This window comes from Furipterus horrens, unplaced genomic scaffold, assembly GCF_987537825.1.
Source record: "Furipterus horrens unplaced genomic scaffold, mFurHor1.1.pri manual_scaffold_8, whole genome shotgun sequence".
Taxonomy (NCBI): Eukaryota; Metazoa; Chordata; class Mammalia; order Chiroptera; family Furipteridae; genus Furipterus; species Furipterus horrens.
In genome coordinates this window covers 62,560,871-62,577,743 of record NW_028327178.1, presented here as the reverse complement: position 1 = coordinate 62,577,743, position 16,873 = coordinate 62,560,871, and the positions used below count along the sequence as shown (strand labels likewise).

Genomic DNA, 16,873 nt, shown 5'->3' with positions numbered 1-16,873 from the left:
GTATATTCACATACCACTGCCCCCTCTGCCTCCATCATCATGTCTCCCTCTCCTCTGCCTCCCAAAATCTAACCTTCCACAGACTTCCCCAGAGCCTTATCAACTAGATGTCCACAGTGAGACTTCATGCTTCCTACCACTGGTGTTCACAGGGCCACCCACTTCTATGACCTTAGTAAGTGGCCAAGTTTGAAGACACCCAGGTCCAAGGACACAAAAAGCCTCTGGGGGAGGTGTCTCCAGGCTTTAGGCCCACATGGCTCCTTCTGCCCATGTGTGCTGGCCTAGCTGACCCAGGCAGAGGGGGATCCTAAAGGGCCAGGCCCCATCTTATACTCCCGGTGGGCCTTCCACATTAGGAACTAGGCTGCATCAAGTCTTTAATGACACCTGATTCCTGGCCCAACACACCCAGGGAGAAAACCATCCCTCAGCACCTGAGCTCTGAGACAGACAATGGGGAGGAGGACCTAACATCCCCCTTCTCCTGTTTCTGGGCATCCATGCACACACACCACGGGTCTTGACCTCATAAATCTACCTGAGACTCCACCACCACCTTCCTGAAGGAAAGGGATCTATGTTTCTCCACATCCCCATCCCCAAGGGCCTCTGGAATCTGCCAACCTGAACTACACATGAAGGACAATCTTTTAAAATAGGCACCAAGCTGGAGAAGCTCATGTGGACAGTTGAAATGAGCAGTGCCCAAGGTGCTATCTGGCTGCAAAGTCTCAGGGAGCCACCCAGGTTATTTGGGCCCACCTGGCCTTGTAGACCCTGTCTAGGCCTCAGGCAGTGCAAGAGGGGCCCAGCGTTTGCAGTCCTGCTGGTTTACTAGGAGAGAATAGCTTCTTCAGGCCATCCCTAAAAACATATCTGAAATTGGGATGGGGTGGCCCTGTGGCCCTGACTACAGCCTCAGGCCATAGGCTGCCCTCTTTCCTGGGAGATGGGGAGATGTGTGCAGGCCATCCTAGGCTGACCCCTGCCAAGCAAAGCATTCCTGCTCCTTCACTTCCCATAGAGAAGTGAGCACTACACTTCTGAAGGAGGAAGCTCAAGAAAACCACAATTAATGAGGCTCTCCCACTAGAGCCAGGTGGCTAATGCCAGCACAATGCCTACCTGTACTGCTGAGAAGCACCCCCTTTTGGCAACCTCAGTCCATCTGGCAGGGTGTGCCTTGGAACTGGTGCCAGCGGGTGTCACAAAAGGAAGGACCTGAGGGGCGGGGAGTGGGGGATTGACAGGACTAGGACATAGGACCTCCCCAAGGTTCCCAAAGCCAACCTGCCTTGCCTCTCCCACCCAAGGGAAGTAAGGTTACAAATACATGCCAGTATTCAGAATAGTGGACACTTGAAGGCCACAGGTAAGTAACTGCAGGTAAGACTAACAGCAGGAAAAGGGCTATGTCTGCAACCTGGAAAACATTTCCAGTACGGATCCTTTAACACTAACAGCAGCTTGCAGAAACATACCTGGAGAATGAGCATGTTTAAAATGTATGTGTGCAAGGACATATAGTGTACACAAATATATATACACCCCTATGGGCATGCACATGTGTGTCTGCCTAGACATATGGAAAACGGTGGCGATTCTTGCAAGTGGAATGAAGGTGTTACTAATGGTTATTGGGACGGGAGCTGTTGCTTCATGTTACAAATTCTACAACGACTTCAGAAATGTGCCTCGTCAAAAGAATTCATCAGACCCAGGAGTGAGAGGCTTTGGGCATGCAGGGAATGAGACATGTCACCCAAGCTTGAGACAAGGGGAGCATGGTCCCAGAAAACAGCACTGGCACCAGCACCGCAGCCTCTAAGAACCACAACCTAAAAGGGTTTCCATAAAGGGCTCAAGTTATGAGTCTAGAACTTGGTCTTTGTGCTTGTGGCCATCCTGGGGTATGTAGGATGCCACCACACGGAACACTGGGCAGGAACACATTTTATTTTAGTGAGAGTTTGTATGCCGGCAGGACAGCTAGCACTAGTGTCTAGAGGGCTTTACTCTGAAAGGAGAGGAAGAAAATCTTATGTCAAAAAACTAAAGTGACCAGGAAAATAATTATCCCGTCTTTCAAAAACTAGCTGCAATTACAGACAACATTTATGCGCACTTTTCTTTTTACTGAAATAATAAACAGTAATAGTCATCTGGTGCTAAGATAGCTAAAGTCTGTAAAACTGCTCTGAGCTAAATCTTAAATCTTTGGAGAGAAAACAATAAATACTTTGCCTGTATTCATAAGTTTGTTCATTGCCCAGGGTTACTTTGGTACAATGGAACTAAAGTTGTTCTTAGCTTTAACATGCTGGCTGCAGTCCTGGAAATTCCCCCATGGTTTACAATTAATCACACATCTCAAGAGGTCAGCCCAACCTCAGCTCTCAGACTGCTGAGCATTCACTTGGTGTGTGTATGGGCAATGTCCAGCCAAGGAGATGTCACACATTGCCTACCCGCCCCCTCCTTAAGGATCCAGGCATACCCAAGGCAGTGACGGAAGGAAATCAGTTTGTGGCTGGACCTACTTTATCTCCAGCATCCAGTTGGTTAGCTCCTCTGCCCCCACCCACAGAGTCTTAGTCTTTTACTAAAGAATCACACATAAATCAAGTTGGGCCAAAAATAGTAACGAACAGTGAAGCCAGTTTATTAGAGCAATGTGCACAGGGGTCCTGGGTGGAGCCCAAGGTTTATCTGTATAAGCCCTGAGCTTGGCTGGTAGGAGACAGGTCCATGCAGAAGCTGGAAGTCCATGATGGACTGAATGCTTAATGTGTTGACAAAAACAGGAGAGAGTGAGTAGGGCAGTACCCACTCAAAGCTGCAGCAGATCCAAAAGTCAACCTGAATGGTTTTATAATCTTTGGTGAATTTTACTATCTTTGGTGATAAATCTCAAGTTTGAGAGATAAGCAGGAAACTAGGAGTGCCAGTGGGCCCCCAGTCACCCAAGTGGCAGGGGAGAAACTGCTATTCTCAGGCCCAAAGGTCTGGACCTGCTTCTCTGAACATTCCTACTACATTCTCTCACTCCCGTCATCCCAGCCACATGCACCTTCTCCCTGTCCCTGGGGTACCTATGCTTATTCCCCCTCAGGGTCCTGAAATGGCCTGAGAAGTTCTTTCCCCATTCTTTTCATGGCTGCTTCTCCTTATTAACAGGACCTCAGCTTAAATGTCACCTCCTCAGAGAAGCCCAGCCACACTGCTATGTGTTTGGGGATTGTTCGATACAGTGGTACACAATGAAACTTCTTAAATGATTGCACAAGAAAAGCTGTAAGCCACCCACCAGGAGCATAATCATGCTCATGACTTCATGATGGGGAGTGAGGATGGTGATAAAGGACACATAACTAAGGTTCATGGTGGGTATAAGATAGTACTGTAAAGGGAACTTGAGTCTTTACTCCTAGGGAAAGAAGACCCAATGTCCTGCAGTGACCAGCAACAGAGACCCCAAGCAAGGCCGTTCCCCACAGGAGGCAGCACTTTCAGGAGGCCAGTTACTGTTCCTGGACACCAGGTTCGTTCAAATCCCCCAACACACACACATGACACCCAGAAGAGTGCATGGCACTTAGAATATGTGAGGAATTCAAGTAATCAAAGAACACAAATGTCAGGTGTACCCCTCTATAAAAGATTGGATTTGATTTTTGGTTCCACCTTTATAAGTGCACTAAGAGTAAGGCTGAGTGGGCTGATGTTACAGTAATTATGCTGGCATACACTTTATTCAGCTTGTGTTCGTGCTTGCTTTTCCTGGGATGAGAGAACATTTCCAAAGCTGAAACATGCTCCTTGGTACTCAGACAACCCCTGCCCATGACTGAATACACACTTGACAGGACTGTGCCACAGCCTCCCTATGCCTTGAACACTCATCATAGTTGTTTTCAAAGACCCAGTTCCTCCTGTGGGAATCTGAAGACACCAAATATTGCCAAGTAAACAGAAAAGCTAGACTTCTTCCAAGCTGGCTGATCCTGCTCCTGGAAAACAGTCCAGCGAAGGTGTCTGGTACCAGCACCTACAACAGAGACACAAAGGCCCAGGAGATCCTGTTTGGCACTGAGATGCCTGCCATCAGGGGACACATGGTACCTGTAAGTGATCTTGACTTCAGTTCCGGGCTCGTCTCGCTCCCAGATCAAAGCAATGCTCTCCGGAGACTTCCGAACATGCTGATCCAAGCAGTTGACTGCACAAAAACAGGTTAACAAACATTAAACTTGGAGCTCTTAGTCAGAATCAGGGGAGGGTCTGGTGTGCTGTGACTTGCACTACTCTCCGCTAAGGTGGACACTTCCCTCATCAAAGGTGAAGTTTCTACTTTCTTGCAAGGAGAAGGGTGATTGTCAAAGCCTATGAAAACAAGACAGTAACTACACAAATAAGATATCACAGGTACAGGGTGATCCCCTGTGAACTGTAAAAAGGAGGCACTTCACGCCAGCAGTCCCAACCCCAGCCACATATTGGTGTTGTCTGGGCCACCCCCAGGGACCCTGACCCAATTGACCCTGTAATTTTCAAGGTTCCTGGGTGGTTCTAATGTGTAGCTGGGACTGGGCACCACAGCCTGAGGTGTTGGAAAGAATATATATATATATATACACACACATATATATATATTGATATTTAATCCTCACCTGAGGAATATTTATTGACTTTAAACAAAGAGGTGATGCTGGAAATCAAGGTTCCTAAACTGAGGCAAGTTCTCATGCCTCTCGGTCCAGGTGCTCTATGACCCGAGCTGGCGAGCTGGACTCGCTGGCGCCAACAGTCTCTGACTGATCAGGCCTCAGGGTTTCAAGACATCCTGTGACTTAAAGGGAATCTTGCAGAGTACTCCATCCTCCCTGATGTTGCCAAGGAAACCAAACAAAGCCCAGCACAGGTAGTGCTGGTAGTGCTTAACCTTGCATGCTTTCTGTTAATGTTTAAGGAACAGTGTATCTGTTCCCATAGTCTTAAAAGAATAGATGATTGAATTCCTGTTTTTTGTTTTTGATAGGAAACATTCTTTATAGTTTATATATTAACCTCCTTTTATTGTAATCCCAAGTAAGTAATTGTATATTGTAATCAATATTGGAATGTGCCTGTCAGCTCATTCCTTACCCTCCCTATTGATTTCTATACTTGTAAAACTCAATAAAAGGAGGGGTCTTTGCGCCGCTCACTGCTGACCTGCCAGAGCGTGCGACAGTCCTCCAACCGACTCATTCTCCCTGCTGGAATTACTTCCGCGCCCTCGACCACATTTAATACAACAAGAGGAAGGGAGAGGGAGAGAGACACACTGATCAGTTGCCTCCAGTACACTCCCTGACCAGTGATCGAACCCACAACCTAGGTATGTACCCTGACTGAGGATTGAACCCACAACATTTTAGTGTACTGGATGATGCTCCAACCAACGGAGCCACCTGGCCAGGGCTGGAAAGAATATTTAATGCAAATAGGATGCTCCTGATTCAATACAACATTCACTCAAGGGGCTCTCACATGTGGTAGAGACTCACATGGTCCAGGTCAAAGAGTCACATCCTTTCTCAGGTGTCCAGTCAGCACCCTAAAACCAGCCTCTGTTCCAAGAAGTGTTGCAACTATGGAGAAATGCAATGCTGGTTTTCCAGCACATGACTGCCCGCAAAAAACGGAAGGTCAGTTCTGTAGTTTTACTGTAAATCTGAACATTGTAGGATCATGTTCATTTACTAACGTCTTATTCAAGGTGAGCTTAGCTGTGGCTGTTAATGCCAGCCTTCAAAGCTAGGCTTTCATTGATCACTTCTCCATCAGTAGGGGAAATGGACACCACAAATAGCAGTTGGGGGCAGCAGCCATCTGTCCACCTGGTCTTCAGGGTCACCCCAATGCCCAGGTATATGTATTTGTTTTTCTTTTCAGGGCAGTTACTTATCTTCTTCAAATCAATCTCCTACGTAAATGGGAGCTGCATTAACTACCATGTCTAACTCACAAGGCTATGACCAGAAACAAATGAAATACTGAACGTTAAAGTGCTGTTATATGAATACAAGGTACTATTACCAACTGATAAATACCATGCTACGAGTTAGAGACTTTTAAATGTCACATTCTGACAAAAGATCATATGATTCCTATAATTCTTGAGAGGGTGAACTCACACGAAAATATTTACATACTTGTAGCTAGTGTGTGTGTGAATTACATTTTTCCTCTCTTGGATTATTTCATCTATTATTCATTCTTTTTTACCTTTTTACTTTTAGAGAGAGGGGAAGGCAGAGAGAAAGCCAGGGAGAGAAACATCAATGTGTGATTGCCTCTCACTCACCCCCAGCTGGGGACCTGGCCCCAGGCGTGTGCCCTGACTGGAAATCGAACTGGCAACCCTTTGGTTCGCAGGCCAGCACTCAATCCACTGAGCCACATCAGCCAGGGCTCTATTACTCATTCTTATAATAAAAATTTCATTTCAGTTTTCTGGTTCCTAACAAGTATATTATACATAAAGAAAATTTAATAAATAAATATAGATGTCATGAAAAAGTTACTATTTATTGACTCAGGAAAGTTCTTTGAATTATCAAACAAATAGATGAGAAGAAATGCCCAACAAACAGAAGAGAGGAAAAGAAAGACGAGAAACTGAGAAGGGGCTTGGTGGCAGAAGCCGGATTTATATAATAACCCCAAAATCAACGTGCGCTTGTCTCAATATGTTCCAAAGTTCAGAAACCAAGTTTTTGCACTAGAACTGGGGGTTTCTGACTTCTCTTGAACAATCAGCAGATGAGGACACACCCTCCCCCGGGGGCTGAGGTGGTAGCCACACCTTAGCAGGGCAGGTCCTGTCCCTCCTCCACCCTCCACCACCTGGTTCTAGAAGATCTGAACGATGGAACAGGAAGCAGTGACCCTAAACAGGTCACGACAAGCCTTGGAGTGCCCAGCTCCTTGAAGCTGAGGATGGATTCTGAGAAAGGGTTGGAGGAGAGAAACAGAAGGAGTTAAAGCTGTACACTGAGCAGGAGTCCAGCAGGAGAGTGTTGTTTCCTTGTGTACATGAGTGTTCACTGGACCCTGGCTGATCGAGGCATCACTGGGGAACAAATGTAAACCCTTGGCACCATCCTAGAGCAGCCCTGAGAAGACTCCAGGTGATAGCTGTGGACACTCTTGTTGCAGAAGCCTGATCTAACACAGTCTCCCACCTTGAGTTGGGCCTTCTGAGTCACCTCAGAAAAAGGCCAGCTCAGGTATAGCTTAGGGAACAGTCTACAGGTTCAGTGACCTGCTCAAGGCCTAGCCAGGAAGCACTAGGAAAGGTCTCAAAGCGAAGTAATGCCTTACCTGGGGCTCATCTACCCACATTGCTGCTCCCATAGCAGCCAGGGTGCCAGCACATGACTACTCAGCTTCAAACCGAAATCTTCAGTGCCTCAGAGCCCAGCAGGGCGTCCTGTGCCTGGTTTACGCCAAACAGGAGGGCAGAGGTGCGGACAGCGGAGGGGAAAGACCTGGCCCAGGATGAGAGCACCCAGGATGTGGCTGGGTGAACAGCAAGACACCTCTATGTCCCTCTCTTCTTGGGGCTGACAAGTGGCAGGTTGGTACTGAGCCCCAGGGGCAGTGTCCCTAGGTGCCTTTGTAGGGGCACCAAATAGTCCCCGTAAAAAGTTTCAATATGTAAGTATGTAAGGGCTTTAAATGTTCTTTGTAAGAAGTAGCAAGGACTTGCTGAAAGGCCTTGGAAAAAGGAATGTAAGGAGTGTTATAGCAAGTAGTGATTTACAAGCTAAAAGCACCTCAGCTCTATCACCTCCCATTTGCTTGCTTGTGTCTGGTTTATAACATTTGTGAAGGTTGTGCTTTGCAGAATGTCTAGCCCTTTGAAGATAAATTGCTTCACAGGGAGTTCATCCCTGGCTGAAGAGCTATGCTGCCGTCGAAGATAACCTTATAGCCTTGCGAATTTCTGATTCTGTTACTGCCAAGACATTCCTGCAGTCCTGCCCAGCCCCCTCTTCCTAAGGCTGTTTCCAGCCAAAGAAGAAACAAAGAGACTGCACCAGTATAAAAACCCAGCATTTAGACTCCATTGTAGGTTGGAGCATGTTAGAGACCTGCTCAGGGTCTGCCCAACTCCTGGCCATTATTAAAAATCCTTTGCTTAACTTTATACACCGCTTCAGAGTGTTCAATCTTGTGTATGTAGCCGTAACACCTTCCTTGCATACGGGAGGTGCTAGGCAAGTGGCCACCAAGGCCCCGACTGATCGATCTACCTCTTCTTACTAGCAATGCTGATTTCGATGGGGCCTTCCCATGCTTTCTCTTTGCCTGGGGCACACTGTCCCACTCTCCCCACTGCTGTCCTCACCTGGTGCCCATCCTCTTCTAGGTCCTAACCTATACATTCTCACTCTTTCAATGAGTACTTCACATCCCTTGGACCTCCAACTCACTTGAGATGTTTGCACTTGCTGTCCTTCTGTAGGCAGGGACCAGATATCCTATTTATATTTGTATACATGTGGCCTAACGCAGAGCAGAGAATAGAGAAGCACCACAGCTCTGGATGGTGGACAGACCATTCAAATGTTTGAGCTAAAGGGCAATAATGAAATCTAAATGGCACCAGGTTGGCCCCATGCCCAGGGGAGAGAACAGACCTCTTCCTGTCTTCATGGCTTTGTTCCTCAAGAAGTTCTCTTGTTGGTCTAAATCAGCACTTCTAAATCTCCCAGAACCCTCAGAGGCTCACAGATTGTAGCCCTACCTACCACAAGAAGTCTGAGTAAGCAGGTCTGGGTGGGCCTGAGCTTTTCACTTCTGACAGATCCAAGTGATGCCACTGCTGGTCCAGAACCACACTCCCACAGACAAGCATGCATGCATACATCTACACACATTCTACTTTGTGTATATATATATCTCCTGGATTTCAGGAGGCTTTCTTTTCCCTAGGGGGACAAGAGTGATCAAAAACACTTGTCAGCTCTGTAAGACATCTGGCCACACCCTCACTGGATGGCAGCCTGAGTCACAGGTCAAACTCATCCTCCAGAGTCCAGCCCTTTACAAAAACTCACTAAGCGGAGACAATACACTTGTTATTTAATGTAAATTTCATTTTTCTAATCCAAAGTTGGGATAACAGTAGTAATTAGATGCCATTGGAGAGTTTGCTGTCACAGGATCAAATTGTGTGGCAATGTTCCCATGGGAAGCACAGTTCGCAGCTGCTATGGTTGATACTCAGATGACATGGGGACCTAGAGAAAGCACAGTGAAGGATTTGGGTTACAGTGGCCCTAAAACACCATCTATGTGTTGGCTTTTAACACATATGTACGGGCCCTCCTATTGCCTCAATTGCAGGGAGAAAAAGAAAGAAGAAAGGGAGAGATAAAAGGAAGAAATTCTTATTTTTCCACATTTAGAAAAAGTTTCCACACAGAAAACTGAGCAGTGGGACAAGAAAATTCCATTTATAAACATTTCCAAAAAGAGTTGAACAAGGCCCTAGTGCAATTTAAGGCTCAGCTCAAGCTCTACCTCCTAATTCAAACCTTTTCCAAATTTCCCAGCACACAGTAATCTCTCCCTCTCCCTCTCCATCAATCAGTGGCCCAGTTAATCTGCCCAGTGATTTCATTCTGGAACACAATGCTGGCTCTGCTAAACTCTCCCCAGCCTGGGTCACAAGATTGCTGATAGCAGGAACCATGTCCCTAAGATTCACTTATCATGGGGGTGGGTTGGGGAGTAACATCATAACTCTTCTCTTAGCAACTATAAATGCCTTGAGCAAGTTAACCGAGTGTGGATTTGCTCATTTACTAAGTTGTGACTCATTTCCTCATTAGAATGCAGACTCTGTGGCATTAGGGCATTTTCTGCACTGTTCATCACTGTACATGAGCTGGAGCCTTTATTTCCACGTCTGTACAATGGGACCACACTTCACACTGGTGTCACGACAATGAGATGAGAAGAGGCTCTATCATGTTTGCTTCATAGCAGTTTAACATAGAGTCAAACACAGCTCTGCAAATAGCTAAGCAAATGCCTGCCGATGATTCATAGGCTTGGTGTTCTTGTTTTTGTTTTTTAAAGGCTAGGTAGCTCAATTGGTTAGAGCATCGTCCTGATATGCCAAGGTTGTGAGTTTCATCCATTGTCAGGGCACACACAAGAATCAACCGATGCATGCATATAAATGGAACAACAAATTAATGTTTCTCTCTAAATAAATGAACAAAAAAATTTTTATGAAGACTATGAGAGGTTATTGGTTTCATTACAAATATGGCACACACTTATGTAGGAATTTTCAAGAGCTCCTGTTAGTTGTTTAAATGTATCCCTCCCCCCAAACTTTAAGCAAACCCACATACAGAAATTCTATTTTAATCATAAGAAACAAGGGGTTAATATTCATAATGGGTTCTCTTTAAATAAAAAACCTCCCTGACACAATTTAAGATAATTCATCAGTCACAAAAATTGTATTTGCCAATTTTCCAGAATCATCTGCTTTTTACTTTTTTAATTAATTTATTTTTTATTGTATTTTTTTTTCCCATTACCATTGCATCTACTTTTTAAAGTAAGTCAGGCCTCTGACAACTACAGAGAATTCAGTCTCTTCTGGAGGAGTTTCTTGTAAGACCTGGGTTACATTTTCATTTAGAGTTCCTTGAAAAACCTTAGATAAGTTACTTCAATCACTGAGAAATAAGTGAAGCATCTTGTGATTGTCAGTGTATCTGTCTACATTACTGGAGGCATGTCATAAAGAAGAGAAAGGTACAGCAAAATGGTTCCCATTGCTATAACTAATGTTTCAAAAAGCATCCAGAAATCTCTGTGCTCAATGCTTGGTTAAAAATTATTACTCTACACCCTTACTTGAAAGTAAGAATACACACACTTTTTTTTAAAAATCAGACTCAAAATCGAGTGTTTAGAAAATAGAGTATAGTTGTGTGTTTGAAATCAACGTATGGTATTACCTTTTGGTTCTGCATTTGCAACATCCTGACATCTTGAGTTTATACACCATAGAGCAAAACATCTGTTGAGCCATAAAGAGAACACAGCCCTATTTCAAAAACTGGAAAGAACCTTTTTTTAGAGCTTGGCTTTCCAAAGAACCTTCTGTAAAGTAGTTTTATGTAAAGGTAATAGAAGCAAGACTCTATCTCCCCTGTCCAGGAGGTCCTCTGACACCATGACTCACCTGGTGACCTGGCTTACCAACCCAGAGCTCCAGGATGGGCTTTAAGCCTTGTTGGCCACCTGCATACCCTCCTGACCTGTTCTTTGCCTATCCCAGACTGATCAGACACAAGCCCATATGGTCCTGTTCAGAGGAAACACAGCACTCTCAGCAGCACTGCTGAAGACCAGGTTCAATGTCATAGTCACCCACACACCCTAAATCCCCTACCCCCACAGGATTCATTAATAAACAGCAAAGACCAATGATTGGGTATGAGTAACACACTAAAGATTGTGCAAAAAGCCCTGGCCCGGTAGCTCAGTTGGTTAGAGCACCATCTTGACCCTTCCCCAATACGCCAAAGATGCAGGTTCAATCCCGGATCTTGCCAGGGCACATACAAGAATCAACCAATGAATAACAAAATTGATGTTTCTCTCTTCATCTCTCTGTCTCCCTTCCTCTAAAATCAACAAATAAAAAAATTATATTAAAAAAGGACTATGCAGTGAGCTTTATAAGTGTTTTATCATTTAAGGCTAACAACAGACTTGGATCCCCAAGGCTATCCACTGCTGGTCAGAAGAAACCTAGCAGCTTCTGTTGTGGTGTCCGTGACTTCTGGACGACATTCTCTGGGCCACTGCCAAGCTGTGAGAAGCCCTGTATAGGTGCTATGGGACACAGTTCCTGCTGAGCCCAACCTGAGTAATCCCCATCAAGGCCCCAGACTTGTGACAACAGCCCCAGACATAGACCTGTAGGGAGCAGAAGCAAGTCATGCCCATCGGGCCCTGTCCAAAGTCCTGACCCACAGAACTGTGAGAGTAATACAATGCTTGGGGGTGGTTTGATATGCAACGATAGTAACTAGAACAGAATTTAGACTCTCCTAATTGTACAGACTAGGAAACCCATGCAAAGAACAGCAAAGGGAAAGCAGGGATACAGACCCAGGTAGAATTCTTGACAGACCCAGAACCACTAAGTTGTACTACATCCCCCATCTGCCATTTCTGTTTATTTACTGGAGTCATTCCCGGAACACTAATTCCAATTCTGGCCATTTATAAGTGTCTTCATCTGCCCTAGTTTGCGGCATATAGGTCAGTGGTTCTCAACCTGGAAAGTTTGTAAACACAGAGAGCAGAACCCCACCCTCAGGGTTTCTGGTTCCAGTGGGTCTAGGCTGGGGCCTGAGAACTTGTATTTCTTTCTTTCTTTATTTTTAGAGAAAGGGGAAAAGAGAAAGAGAGGGAAAGAAACAACACTGTGTTGTTGCCTCTCACACACCCCCAACTGGGAACCTGATGTGCAACCTAGTCATGTGCCCTGACTGGGAATCGAAGCAGCAACACTTGGTTCCCAGGCCAACACTCAGTCCACTGAGCCACAGCAGCCAGGGCTTGTATTTCTAATAAAGTTCCAGGGAGATGATGATGATGGTCTGGGTACCAGAGTTTGAGAACTACTGGTACAGATTTTCCTGAAAGGATGATAGCTTTGGAATAAGCCATTATCATACTATCACACAGACAGATCAGTCCAAAGCACACCCACCATTCCACAACTTTCCAGGGTACCCATGGCCTGACCTGGCCTTTTTTCATACCATCACTTCTGTGGTTTGCAGACACTGGCGAAGGGCAGAGATATTCCTAACAGATGAGACAGTGGACATACATATTCAGGGTAAGAATGCGGATGGAAAAGATTTTTCACAAGGCAGTTTCTGGTGAAATAAATAAAGAAAAAAGAAGCACTTCTGCTAGCCAACCACATGTTGATCCTGACCAAGTGAGGCTTAAGAGGCCTTTACTGCCTTCCCTATGAGGTCCATCCCCAGTGACTTATCTGGGAGCAAGAGGCTGCAAATGTGCATGATACACCAACCCTGACCATTCACAGTAATCTCAGGCCTCTACAGTCCCAGTCAGCTTGCAGAGCAGCTACACATTTTCTGCTCTCTCCTTCTATCAATTGCTCTCCTCCCTTCACGGGCACATGTCACCAACTCCACAAACCTAACGGTTTGTTTTGTTTTGTTTTCCCACTAATATAAGGACACTTGCTGCGGATTCAATTTTAGAGAAAACACTTATCTAGTAAGTGATTCATTTTGATTAACCATCGAAGTAGTATACAACATAAAAAAAATCTGGTCCAAATTTCTTTCTTAAATTTCTTTGAAAAATGACTGCAAGACACTACCTATAATTGTATGGCTACTTCTAAATATAATAAATTAAAATTGCTATGACTTACTGATCGCCATTAAGTGCTGAGCCTGTTCCACACTTGAGGACTCTGTCCTCACAATCGGCCTAAGCAGGTGGGCTTGCTGTCCCCAGTTTACAAATTAGGAGAGTTAGGCTCAGAGGAGTAGAGTTACAGTCCTAGTAAATGGTGGAGCTGTGCAACACGCCATATCCTACCTTCCTGTTCAGAACTTGGCCAGGGCCTAACCTGCTATTAAGCTCTACAAGTTCTTTCCTGGAACACCCCCTAGGCCCCACCTAACCGGGTACCCCATCCCCCTGACCATGCAGCCCCCTGTACAACCCACCTGGCTATAACGCCTCTCCTGCCCAAGTGGCCCACACTCGTTCTACCCTACCTGCCTGGCCACTGCCTCCAGTTCCTGGGCTTTCTCTCCTTGCTGCCTCCCTGCACAGGGTACGCATTGCACCACGCAAATCCCAAATCTTAACAAAAGAGTAATAGATTCAATCTCAGCAGATATCAAAGGCTTGAGTGGCTGGTGGAGCTGGTTTCCAGGGCCTCAATTAGAACCACGTCTAAAACAAGCCTTGGGTTTTTTGCCGGGGGGTGGTCCCCCGCCATTCCTTTCTTCCCTACCCTCAGGCGCTGCTGCGAGAGTAAGGGGGAAAGTGATTTCAGCTGCTGGTCTGGGGTTTTCTCCTCCCCCACCACACTGCACAGCTCGGTTTGTTTACACTTCTCCCCAGGCCTGTCGGTGGGCAGGCAGCTGGTAGCAACAGCCTGCTGGTTTTCAGTTTCGCTTCTAGCCCCTGGGACAGGAGAGGGTAAGTCCTGAGGCCCGGGCGTAAGACACCCGCCACCCCAGCCTGACCCAAGCGTCTCCGAGTGCTCCCCACAGGCTTGCGCTGCGCCAGGCGGTGGAACCCAGCGGTTAAACTTGAGAGTCCGCCACTGGAGGAGGTAACTTGGGCAAGGCCAACAGCTGGGCGACCCGAGCTGACGCCAGTAAAGCAGGATCCGGACACGGCAGTGCAGCGTACAGGAAAGCTGGAGCCTCGGGGGTCGGGAGGTGAAGGACCACCGGCCAGCAGTCTGCCCGCGACGGCTGCGCTGGCTGAGTCCGTGAGTCGCCTCTGGACGCCCGAGTTGGGGCGCCCTGGGTCCCCGAAGACCACTCACCAGACACGTTTAGCTGGCCTCCCAGGAACCAGCCGATCTTGCCGCTGCTGAAGTCGCAGTCCCAGACGGTGTGGTAGGGGGTGTCCCACACTAGCGAGCCCAGCGCCAGAGGCCCCCAGAAGGCGGCAGGCTGCTGGGCCGCCCGCTCCCTCCATGTGCGGTAGGAGACAGCGTGAGCGGTGCTGGCGGCGGCGGGCGTGCTGCTGACGGGCCCGGAGGCGGCTCTACGCGGCGGGCCCACGACGCTCAGCGGCCACCCCCGCAGCCTGGCGCTGCCCTGCAGTAGGCCCGGGAGCCGCCTGACGCCACAGCCCAGACTGCGCGCCGCCATCTCCCCCGCTCCCCAAGGCCTCTGTCCCCGCAGCCGAACTGCAAGCTCTGCCAGAAAGGCCAGGGGCAGCCTTGGATCCCCGAGGGCCCCGCCCTGTTTCCGCCCTTGCGCCACCACCCACTTCTCTGGCCCCTTCCTGGCCTGAAGCTGCCCTCCCGGAGCCCGCGGCTCCCCACTTACTCTCTCGGCACCCTAGAGAAGAAGACCTCGCCGAAGAGAAGCAGCCTGGGGAGGGGCGCTGGGGAGCAGGGTGGAGCAGAGTCCAGGCCCCTCATCTGCTGTATTGCCCTATGGGGCGCTGGGGACGTTTTGGTTTCAGTTTGTGTTTCACGAAGTTCCCTCAGCTGTGACACACAGCCAACAGTAGAGACTCCAACGTCTAGGACGCAGGCTGGCCCAGGGCCCTGATCTTCCTATGTTCCTGATAAAGCCTTTTCTATAAGTCAGCGGGACAGCTGCTTGGCCAGCTGCCTACTGAGCAACCCCGCACCGAGGAATAGACAGTCACACACAGTAACTACTATTCACTCAACTTTTATTGAATACAGGTTCACGCAACATGCATTAATACCCTACTCACACTCTTAACAAGCTAAGAGAGTTATAAAACACACACACACACACACACACACACACAGAGCAATCAATGGGGGATAATGAAACCAAGCCCCACAGTCTCAGTCTGCAGGTCCGTGAGATAGCACAGTGGGCAACGGAGTTGTCAGCATCTTGCAAGGATCTCTGGAGCCAGGTGAGCAGCAGGACAGACGAAATCCTCAGTCCAGCAGGGCAGAGCCTCCAGCAGCCGATGCCAAGGGAGATCAGTGTGGCATGGAACAGCGCTCCGTAGTGTGGAGCTTGGCTGTCTCAGTAGTGGTCTGGAACCTGCCTCATTTATACCTTGAAACTGGTATTTTTCATAAATGCCTTGCCACCCCTGATGCCAAGTTTGGAATTTTTCCAGGAACCTATGGGTGGTACATAGCTGTTCTGCTTGACACTCCTGCTGGCAAGAGTAGAATTTCCCCAGAAGCCTATCTATGGGTGGTCCAACTCTGCAGACATGGCTATTCTGATCACATGTGTAGATACCTTAGCTGTGTCTCCTTGCCAGATGCGTCTGATCTGACCACATGAGTAGATATCTGAAGTGTGTCTCTTTGCCAGATGTGTCTAGAGTGAATTGTGAACAGCACAGCTATGGAACAGCAGCACCTCTCTAGCTACACAGCTCTGCTCCCTCTCCTGAGAGACATGTTGGTATTTCAGCTCCAGGCAAAGGAAGTCTTGAGGTGGAAAGTGAAAGTGCATCCCCAGAGCCAGAGGAGAGCTGACGTAATAAACAGAAGTCCCGGCCTTAGGTCCCTGACTGATCCATCCTCATGTAAATGAGGATTCCAAATCCTCCCAATATGGTTGGTCCAAAGGACATTGTCCTAACTGGTCAGAATGAAACCTCTGATTGCTCAGTGAAGATGCTGTTGGGGATATAGCCTGCAGCTCCAATTGGACAGGAAGCTCCAATTAGAAAGGGAAAGTCTCAGACCTACTGGTTGAAATAGGATTCCAGGAACTCCTTTATAAGGGCTGGATCAGATGGCAGAAACACAGTGCAGACAGGCAGTTCAGTGCAGGCTTCTCCCTGACATGCCATTTACATGAAAGGCCTCTGTGCAGAAATAGCTGCTAAGCTCTGTGTTTGTTTGAGCCCAGTTAGCCACCAGGATCCTTTCTTGGTAGGTATCTTCTTTCTCAGGATACACATCTGGAATCAGCACATAGAGAGCTTAATAGTGCAGGTGGTGTTTTTGTTGTCAAGCCAGAAAGGATAGAAGAACTCATAGAAACTTGCCTCAGGCAGATTCTTAAATATTTCAACACCCAAGAGTAAA

General features: G+C 47.3%; 1 protein-coding gene across 1 annotated transcript in view; it reads right to left on the bottom strand.

The window, feature by feature from the left end:
* ACSS1 (acyl-CoA synthetase short chain family member 1) overlaps window positions 1-15,267 on the bottom strand; it is a 72,086-nt gene extending 56,819 nt beyond the window's left edge. Inside the window, exons 1-2 of the mRNA XM_090285948.1 lie at window positions 14,651-15,267; window positions 4,126-4,222 (exon numbers count right to left, since the gene is read on the bottom strand). Coding sequence (XP_090142074.1) covers window positions 4,126-4,222; window positions 14,651-14,981 — 428 coding nt within the window. The 5' untranslated portion in view covers window positions 14,982-15,267. The remainder of the gene's footprint in view (window positions 1-4,125; window positions 4,223-14,650) is intronic.
* Window positions 15,268-16,873: the final 1,606 nt, after the last annotated feature.